The sequence below is a fragment of the Triticum aestivum genome, chromosome 2B, assembly GCF_018294505.1.
Source record: "Triticum aestivum cultivar Chinese Spring chromosome 2B, IWGSC CS RefSeq v2.1, whole genome shotgun sequence".
Taxonomy (NCBI): Eukaryota; Viridiplantae; Streptophyta; class Magnoliopsida; order Poales; family Poaceae; genus Triticum; species Triticum aestivum.
The window spans coordinates 433267018-433277893 of NC_057798.1; the positions used below are offsets into that span (position 1 = coordinate 433267018).

The 10876-nt window shown below is 39.3% G+C and overlaps 1 protein-coding gene and 1 long non-coding RNA gene across 2 annotated transcripts; both read right to left on the reverse strand.

Annotated features, from left to right (window-relative positions):
- Positions 1-6242: 6242 nt before the first annotated feature.
- Positions 6243-7858, reverse strand: LOC123039246 (uncharacterized; the record flags this gene model as incomplete). The annotated part of the gene is made up of 4 exons (XM_044462489.1): positions 6243-6297; positions 6777-7316; positions 7416-7488; positions 7568-7858. Coding segments are annotated over 3 exons (666 nt in total), but the record flags the coding sequence as incomplete, so codon positions are not given.
- A 127-nt stretch (positions 7859-7985) lies between these two features.
- On the reverse strand, positions 7986-10674 carry LOC123041339 (uncharacterized). The gene is made up of 3 exons (XR_006418474.1): positions 10548-10674; positions 9725-9793; positions 7986-8102 (listed from the first exon to the last, which is right to left on the reverse strand). It is a non-coding gene; the product is annotated as an uncharacterized lncRNA (long non-coding RNA).
- Positions 10675-10876: the final 202 nt, after the last annotated feature.

A 10876-nucleotide genomic window follows, 5' to 3' on the forward strand; every position in this document is an offset into this window, starting at 1 on the left:
TATTGCACTTGTATCGCCATCTCTTCGCTGAATTAGTGCACCTATAGAATTTACCATTGTATTGGGTGTGTTGGGGACACAAGAGACTCTTTGCTATTTAGTTGAAGGGTTGTTTGAGAGAGACCATCTTAATCCTACGCCTCCCGCGGACTGATAAACCTTAGGTCATCCACTTGAGGGAAATTTGCTACTGTCCTACAAACCTCTGCACTTGGAGGCCCGAAAACGAATACAAGAAGAAGTTGTGTAGTAGACATCAAGCTCTTTTCTGGAGCTGTTGCCGGGGAGGTTAGTGCCTGAAAGTATATCTTTAGATCTTGCAATTGAATCTTTCGGTTTCTTGCTTTATCACTAGTTTAGTCTATAAAAGGAAACTACAAAAAATGGAATTGAGGGTGCCTCATATGCTTCATCTTTTTAATGTCTTTCGTGAAAATGATGGGAAGGAAAAATGTGCCAAAGTGTTAGAAGAAGAATGCATTAAAATGTTTGGCACTAAATATTTGATTGATGAGCATGATTGCAATGTTGTTAGTATGAATTCTTTAAATATCCATGATGCTAATGATATGCAAAGCCACAAGCTTGGGGATGCTATGTTTGATGAAGATGATAGTTTTAGTCCCCCAAGTTTTGATGAGAATATTTATTTTGATGATAGCATGCCTCCTATTTATGATGATTATATTGATGAAAGTGGTTTTGGAAGAGTGTCAACTTTAGGAAGTAATGATCCCACTATTTTGGAGGATGTTGAATCTTATTATGATAATTATGAAAGTGGATTTGGAGAGGTCATGACTTTATTTAGTTATGAATCCACTATTTCAGAAGAGGTTCCAATTGATTATGAGAACAAAGTTGCTATCTATGATGATTATTGTGATGACATGTATTCTATAAATAATAATGATATCCATGAAACTTGTCATCTTGATTTTAATTTTCAATTGGATTATTCCTCGCATGATAGTTATTTTGTTGAGTTTGCTCCCACTACTATTCAGGAGAAGAAATTTGCTTATGTGGAGAGTAATAAAATCTTTATGCTTATGAATCATGAAAAGAATGCTTTATGTGATAGGTATATTGTTGAATTAATTCATGATGTTATTGATAATTATTATGAGGGAGGAATATATGCTTGTAGGAATTGCAATAATATCAAGTTTCCTCTCTATGTGTTGAAAGTTTTGAAGTTATGCTCATTTTGCCTTCCTATGCTAGTTGATTATTGTTCCTATAAGTTGTTTGCTCACAAAATACCTATGTATAGGAAGTGGGTTAGACTTCAATGTGCTAGTCATATTCTTCATGATGCTCCCATTATGTTTCAATTCTTATATTTTATATGAGCATCATTGTCATCATCATGCCTAGCTAGAAAGGCACTAAAGAAAAATGCTTGTTGGGAGACAACCCAATATTTACCCCTACTGTTTTTGTTTTTTCACATGATTAAGCTATTGTATTAATCTTGTTTTATAGCTTTTGTTTCAATAAAGTGCCAAGTAGAACCTTTGGGAAGACTTGGGTGAAAGTTAATGCGATCTTGTTGTAAAAAACAGAAACTTTGCTCACGAGAATAATTGTCATTTTCGATTTTAGGTTGATTATTTTTGCAGAAGATTAATAGGAAAATTCCTCACGTCCACCTGTTTATTTCAGAATTTTTGGAGTGACAGAAGTATTCGGGAGTTACAGATTACTACAGACTATTCTGTTTTTGACAGATTCTGTTTTCTATGTGTTGTTTGCTTATTTTGATGAATTTATGAGTAGTATCGGTTGGTAGGAACCATAGAGAAGTTGGAATACAGTAGATAATACACCAATATGAATTTATAATGAGTTCACAATAGTACCAAAAGTGGTGATTTATTTTCTTATACTAACGGAGCTTACGAGTTTTCTGTTGAGTTTTCTGTTGTGAAGTTTTCAAGCTTTGGGTAAAGATTCGATGGACTATGGAATAAGGAGTGGCAATAGCCTAAGCTTGGGGATGACCAAGGCACACCAATGCAATATTCAAGGACAACCAAGATCCTAAGCTTGGGGATGCCCTGGAAGGCATCCCCTCTTTCGTCTTCGTTCATCGGTAACTTTACTTGGAGCTATATTTTTATTCGCCACATGATATGTGTTTTTCTTGGAGCATCGTATTATTTTATTTTGTTTTTGCTTGATGTTTGAATAATATCCCAAGATCTGAAATTCTTAAATGTTAGAGAGTCTTCACATAATTACATAATTATTCGACTACTCATTGATCTTCACTTATATCTTTCGAAGTAGCTTGTCATTTGCTCTAGTGCTTCACTTATATCTTTTAGAGCATGATGGTAGGTTTATTTTGAAGAAATGGATGAACTCTCATGCTTCACTTATATTATTTTGAGAGTCTTTAGAACAACATGGGAATTTGCTTGGGTTATAAAACTAGTCCTAATATGATAGGCATCGAAGGGGGATATAATAAAAACTTTCATATAAAGTGCATTAAATACTATGAGAAGTTTGATTCCTTATGATTGTTTTGAGATATGAGGATAGTAATATTAGAGTCATGCTAGTGAGTAATTGTGGATTGTAGAAATACTTGTGTTGAAGTTTGTGATTCCCGTAGCATGCACCTATGGTGAACCGTTATGTGATGAAGTTGGAGCATGATTTATTTATTGATTGTCTTCCTTATGAGTGGAGGTCGGGATCGCGCGATGGTTAACTCCTACCAACCCTTCCCCTAGGAGCATGCGTGTAGTACTTTGTTTGGATGACTTGTAGATTTTTGCAATAAGTATGTGAGTTCTTTATGACTAATGTTGAGTCCATGGACTATACGCACTCTCACCTTCCACCATTGCTAGCCTCTCTTGTGCCGCGCAACTCTCACCAGTACCATACACCCACCATATACCTTCCTCAAAACAGCCACCATACCTACCTATTATGGCATTTCCATGGCCATTCCGAGATATATTGCCATGCAACTTTCCACCGTTCTATTTATTATGACACGCTTCATCATTGTCATATTGCTTTGCATGATCATGTAGTTAACATCGTATTTGTGGCAAAGCCACCGTTCATAATTCTATCATACATGTCACTCTTGATTCATTGGGCATCCCGGTACACTGCCGGAGGCATTCATATAGAGTCATATTTTGTTCTAAGTATCGAGTTGTAATTCTTGAGTTGTAAGTAAATAAAAGTGTGATGATCTTCATTATTAGAGCATTGTCCCATTTGAGGAAAGGATGATGGAGACTATGATTCCCCCATAAGTCGGGATGACACTCTAGACGAAAAAATAATAATAATAAAGAAGAGGCCAAAAAAAGAGAGAAGGCCAAAAAAACAAAAAAATGAGAGCAAAAGAGAGAAGGGGCAATGCTACTATCCTTTTACCACACTTGTGCTTCAAAGTAGCACCATGATCTTCATGATAGAGAGTCTCCTATGTTCTTACTTTCATATAACTAGTGGGAACTTTTCATTATAGAACTTGGCTTGTATATTCAATGATGGGCTTCCTCAAAATGCCCTAGGTCTTCATGAGTAAGCGAGTTGGATGTACACCCACTTAGTTTATTTTTGAGCTTTCATACACTTATAGCTCTAGTGCATCCATTGCATGGCAATCCCTACTCACTCACATTGATATCTATTGATGGCCATCTCCATAGCTCGTTGACACGCCTAGTTGATGTGAGACTATCTTCTCCTTTTTGTCTTCTCGACAACCACCATTCTATTCCACCTATAGTGCTATGTCCATCGCTCACGCTCATGTATTGCATGAAAGTTGAAAAGGTTTGAGAATAATAAAGTATGAAACAATTGCTTGGCTGAACCACGGTTGTGCATGATTTAAATGTTTTTTGTGATGAAGATAGAGCATAGCCAGACTATATGATTTTGTAGGGATAGCTTTCTTTGGCCATGTTATTTTGAGAAGACATGATTGCTTTGTTAGTATGCTTGAAGTATTATTATTTTCATATCAATATTAAACTTTTGTTTTGAATCTTATGGATCTGAATATTCTTGCCACAATAGAGAAGATTACATTGATAAATATGTTAGGTAGCATTCCACATCAAAAATTCTTTTTTTTATCATTTACCTACTCGAGGACGAGCAAGAATTAAGCTTGGGGATGCTTGATACGTCTCCAACTTATCTATAATTTTTTATTATTCCATGCTATTATATTATCCATCTAGGATGTTTTATATGCAATTATATGCTATTTTATATGATTTTTGGGACTAACCTATTAACCTAGAGCCCAGTGCCAGTCTCTGTTTTTTCCTTGTTTTTGAGTTTTACAGAGAAGGAATATCAAACAGAGTCCAATTGACCTATCAATTTTTGTGGATTTTTTATGGACCAAAAGAAGCCCGTGAAGTAAAAGAGTTGGGCCAGAAGAGTCCCGAGCCATCCATGGGGGTGGAGGGCGTGCCCTACCTCCCTGGGCGCGCCCCCTATCTTGTGGATGACTTGGAGACCCCACTGACGTGAGACGAACGCCAAAAATTCCTATAAATAGAGAAACCCCCAAAAAGAAACCTAGATCGGGAGTTCCGCTGCCGCAAGCCTCTGTAGGCACCAAAATCCAATTGGGACCCTGTTCCGGCACCCTACCGGAGGGGGATCCATCACCGGTGGCCATCTTCATCACCCAGCGCTCTCCATGACAAGGAGGGAGTAGTTCACCCTCGGGGCTGAGGGTATGTATCAGTAGCTATGTGTTTGATCTCTCTCTCTCTCTCTCTCTCTCGTGTTATTGATTTGGCACGATCTTGATGTACTACTATAGTTGGATGTTATGATGTTTCTCCCCCTCTACTCTCTTGTAATGGATCGAGTTTTCCCTTTGAAGTTATCTTATCGGATATAATCTTTAAGGATTGGAGAACAGTTGATGTATGTATTGCGTGGGATACTCATCATGACAATGGGGTATTCTATTGATCCACTTGATGTATGTTTTGGTGATCAACTTGCGGGTTCCGGGACCTTGGGAATCTATGCATAGGGGTTGGCACACGTTTTCGTCTTGACTCTCCGGTAGAAACTTTGGGGCACTCTATGAAGTTATTTGTGTCTGAGATTGTGTGATGCATATCATATAATCATACCCACGGATATTTATGGTCACATTGGAGTATCTAGGTGACATTAGGGTTTTGGTTGATGTGTGTCTTAAGGTGTTATTTTACTACAAACTCTAGGGCTATTTGTGACGCTTATAGGAATAGCCCAACGGATTGATCGGAAAGAATAACTTTGAGGTGGTTTCATACCCTACAATAATCTCTTTGTTTGTTCTCCACTATTAGTGACTTTGGAGTGACTCTTTGTTGCATGTTGAGGGATTGTTATATGATCTAATTATGTTATCCTTGTTGTGAGAACTTGCACTTGTTAAAGTATGAACCCTAGGCCTTGTTTCCCAGCGTTGCAATACCGTTTTCTCTCACTTTTGTTACTTGCCACCTTGCTATTTCTATATTTTCAGATTACAAAACCTATATCTACCATCCATATTGCACTTGTATCACCATCTCTTCGCCAAACTAGTGCACCTATACAATTTACCATTGTATTGGGTGTGTTGGGGACATAAGAGACTCTTTGCTATTTGGTTGCAGGGTTGTTTGAGAGAGATCATCTTCATCCTACGCCTCCCACGGATTGATAAACCTTAGGTCATCCACTTGAGGCCTTGTTCGGTTGTAGCAGAATTAATCCTCTAGTGGATTTAATCCCCGCTTGACACCAAAACCACTTGGGGACCAAATCCCTGCCAGTATGCAATCCACGCCACTCTCATGCATTTGGTTAGTCCCCAAGGGCACTGGACCACAGGGACAACAGTATTGACATAGATGAAGTGGTACATATAGATAACAACAATTCTCATGCAGTAATGACACAGATGCAGACTGAAGTGACAATAACACTGATAGTTTAAAACACTTATTATCCCCACAATAACAACAATTCTAAGATTTGAACAGGGCACAAATACTAACAAAAATAATAGCAATTTGGAGCATACATAATATATAATATGTTGAATAGACCACAAGAGCTTAATTATCAGTTCCTCCCAAATTCTTCCATGCTATAGTCAGTCGTTTTAGAAATAGTGTTTAGTTTCTCTACAAATATTACATGGACAAAACCTAGCGAATAGATATGAAGCCTTCCACTAAAAAGCACACACAAATAGATCCAAGTCGCGGCACCTTCGCTCTTCTTCTGGAGCATTCTTATGTAGAACTCCTGCTTTTTGAAACCATTCAAACCCAAAATTAGTTTGAGAGTGAAATACTTGGCAGTTTTATTTCCAGGAATGGAAACAATGAGAAAAACATACATAAACAGTAGGTAAATCAATCTCTATCCTCTGATCTATGTTAAAAGCATCCCTTTTTATTTTCTAGGGACAAGGCATCATAGCGGTTTAGAAATAGACAATGACTACAACAACAAGAAAAAATCAGCCTAGACTAGCTACAACACAAGCACTTGTCAACCTGTGTCGATACATCAAGCAATCATTTGAAAAAAGGTTGTATTATTCAAGCAAAGTATTCCTATAACCAGTCAGTCTAATAGTTTGCAAAAGAACTTCATAAATATATTTAAAACAACTATCCATTTCAGCAGAAAATAATGTCTTTACAGCAGCAACAGCAACAACATGGACTAAATGGCTAGCAAGGAGTTTGGTAACATGGACTAATTGAAAAGAGGAGTACCTGAGTTATTCCATTTCAGCTCTCAGCCACATAAGAGCAGTCTCTGGTCTGGCACTCATGAAAATCTCTCGGTTCTCAGGGATCTTGAAGACTCGGAAAGCCTTGACTTCTTCTTCAAGTGTGATCTCCATTGTTTTCAGCAGATCAATGCAGTTTTTGATAGAGTACTCATCCACGACCCTTGGCTTATTCCTCTCATCCTCCACCTGCTTCGTCCTTATTTCCATGTACTTCTCCATCATTGCAGCCACATCACCATTCGCCCCCTCCTTCTCTTTGGTTCTTTCTCTTCTCCATTTCTTGAGGGTGCAGTAGCCAAATTTGGTTGAGTTTGCTGGGGCTCCACAACAATGTTTTCTTGCATGTAAACCTCCTCAACATCTTCATCAATCTGCACCCTTTCTCCTCCAAGATTCTCACCATCAGCTGATGTTTCTCCTTGATTCTTGCTAGCTCCTCCAAGATTCTCGAGATGTGATTGGGTTGAGCAATGTGATGACTCGATAGAGGTGAAGTTATATGTCCCTTCTGCAGTTTGGCCTACAAGTTAAAGTGACAATCAAATATAAGATTTCAAACTAGAAGAGTAAACAAACATAAAACAATGACATGAGTATATGAATGAAGTTGATAACTAACCATCATGCAATTCTCCCAAAGCTTCAAAAAGAGGGAAGGCTTTTGTCTTGAACTTTCCAGCTTTAGGGTGTGACTACATAGTTGACAAGAAAATAATATTAGAGCATGCAACAAGTAATGAAACTTTTAGGGAATAACAATGACATTCTTACTATGATGATGTTTTTCCAAAGTGGTGGATCCGCTAGAATCCTGCACTGCCGGTCGTCCCATGAATAGCCGCTTTGCTTCCTTATCTCTTTGATCATCTTGTATTCTTTTTTCAACTCTTTTTCCTTTTCTTGGATTTTCTTCTTCTCGTACCTAGCATAAGGATTCTTTTGGTGGAATTTCTTCACTATCGTATTCCATGCTTCTGAGCTCCATCCATTTTGACCCTTATGTTCAGGTGTATCATGCTCATGAAGCAAGTCCACAAGATCTTTCTCAAGGCTTGCATTCCACTATGTTCTATCTTCTGCATTTCCACATTGTATGTTAATGTACCTTTTTCTATCTTAACTATTTTGGTTTTAAGAAAATAAAGTCCCGACAAGAGAAATAAAGTCACGGCTAGTTTATTACCTTTGGGAGACCCTCTCCTCCTCTTTGTCACACTGCTTGTAGGAGGTGATGCTCTATCCCTCTCGACAGCTTTTTTGAGGAGGCTCAACCTTGGTGACCCTCGAGCAGTCATCATAGTGACTTCTGAACAATATTCATGACATGAACAATAGAAAAAAAACATAAACTTCTACACTATACTTATTACTACTACACTACAAATGACAAGTTATGCATGTCGATAATCAGCCCACATTTGATGAGCAATGGCATCTCTAAGGTTGTCACCTTCATGGTTGATTTGATGATTTTGAGGAATATCACCGTCAGGAAGATAAACAAAATTCATGACAGGTATATTGTTTGGTTGGTTATCTAACCAATGCTCATCTCCTTTTTCAGATCAGATGATGTTATGTAAGATTGCCGCCGCTGCTGGTAGCTGGACTTGGTTCTCTATTCGATAATGTGTGCCCAATTTTAGGATTGGGAACCGCTTCTTCAAGATTCCTAATCCCCGTTCGATGTGATTTCGTAACACGGCATGACGGAGATTGAATAGCTCCCTGTGATTTTGGGGTTGACGGCGACCGCGTGCAAACTCCTTCAGATGGTACCGAACACCACGATACGGTGCCAAGAAGTAAGGTGTGTTGGCATAACCACCATCAACCAGATAAAACTTGCCCGGAGGTACATGAAACCCACTATTAAGTGCTGACCGGAGAACTTTAGCATCGGTAGCAGATCCCTCCCAGCCACAAGAAATGAAGGTGAAGTTCAGGTCGAAGTCGCACACGACCATAACATTATGGCTTAGGGTCCCTTTCCTATTTCTGAATGGTGCGGCTTTTTCTCCTGAAATTGTTATGGGAACATGTGTCCCATCAATTGCCCCAATGCAGTTCTGCAATGAAATACTATAACTTAGCACCTATAACATGAAGAGTAAGTTATCGATGTGGATCAAAGTTGGCGAAGCAAAAACCTGAAAATAAGGAAAGAATCTCGTGTCCGACTGAATCTTCGGATGCACTTGATTGGGATTTGGAGGCTTCAAAAAATTCTTGGAGAGAATAGGGATGATGTCAAAGAAATTCTTCATTTGCCAATGGAAAGTATCCCCGCTGTGACCAAACCGAACTTGAAGGTCTTCAAATGAAGAATTATGGGATAACATCCACAGAAATGATGCTAGTTTCTCTTCGACCTTAATTCTGGTATCTTTCGCCAACTTCTCCCTTCGAAGATAATTAGCCAAAGATTTGAAGATACGCGGCTCCATCCTAAATGCTACCCGACAGTTTTTGACATGCCCTTCGAGTAACTCCTTAACAAACATCTCTCCTGTTAGCGATGATGTATGACGCGGAATCCTCCGCTCCCTAAGAGCAACTCCATCGGTCTCTATCAAATGTAGTGCAGGGAAAACAAATAACATCATTTCGTCATCCTCCTCCTCCCTCTTCCTAACACGATCCCTCATTTTAGGATCCATTCCAAGTCTAAAGAAGAAAAATGTGGCTAGTTATTACTACTACACCAAAACAGTAAGAGTGCAAGTTGTACAAACAAACAGTTTACCAAAAAAACAACTGCAGTAAGAGCAAAAATTCTTCAACAACTACAATGTCTAGTAATGTAAGATATTAACATAGCTCTCAGCTTACCAAAAAAAACAGTTTGTAACACAGATCTATCGACCAAGCAATAATAACCAGCAGTACATGAATAAGGAGAAGATTAAAACAAGAGGATTAATCTACCTTGTCCTTCACGATGCTGCCCAATTCAGGGTCTTGCTGCAGCTGTGAGGCGGCGAAGCTAGCTTATATCTGGCATCATCAAAATATCTGGCATTGGAACATCATCTAACAAAAAGGACAACACTAGAAAAAAGGACAACTGCAATGTGTACCAATGAAGAACAGATGATGATCACACACCATGAAGAGAACAATTATATAATCTACCAATGATCATACCCGAAGTAATTATATAATCTACCAATGATCATACCCGAAGTATCTTTTGTTCGGACATAAAAAATCTTTGGAAGTATGTGCTCTGCTGCTAATAGAGATTAGGTTCACATACTACATTTTGGGACGAACATCATACTGTACTATCAGCAGCCAGCAACAAAAACAACATGCATTGTTGTTCCTCCAGATTAGATAGTCCTTCTTTATACCAAGAGATAGACTAACAATTATACTACTACTACAATAATTATGTCGAGAAAAATAAAACAAATCCAAATTACTAACACGAAATTGTACTGCTGACTCTAGTACAGAGTAACCTGCTGACTCCATTTACTAACACAAAATTGTACTGCTGACTCCAGTACAAATTACTAACAATGGGAAGACAGATCTTGACGACCACATTCGGGAAGACAAATCATGAAATAAAAATTGATGCTAGTTCCTAGGAAACCCCAAGAAAAGTCTCGACCTTGATGACCACATTCAGGAAGACAGATCAATATTTGTCTAGGTTTTCATGGAGGGGGCAAATCAGTGCTGCTAGAGGGAAAGGCGGTGGGAGGGAGGGGGGGGGGGAGGAGGGAGAGAGAGAACTAACCAGAGATCTCCTCGCCTGCAGCAACCACTTCTCTGGAGCTAGGGTTCCGACCGCGGGCCCGCGGCAAGGGGGCGGCAGGGGAGATGGGACAATCAGAGGCTAGGGTTCCGGCGGGCTTCGTGGCAGGTAGTCGAAGCAGGAGGGCACCCACCTCCTCGAGGTAGGTTGCGCCACCGCAGTCCACTCGTCCCCACCGCCTCCTTGCCGCCGCTTCTGTCGCTTGGGAGAGATGAGACGAGCGCCTCGCTCGGGGATTCCTTCCATGGGGTGCTAGTGGATGATTTTTTCCATGTGGGTTTGGAGAGGTTTGGGCCGGGGAAATACAACGC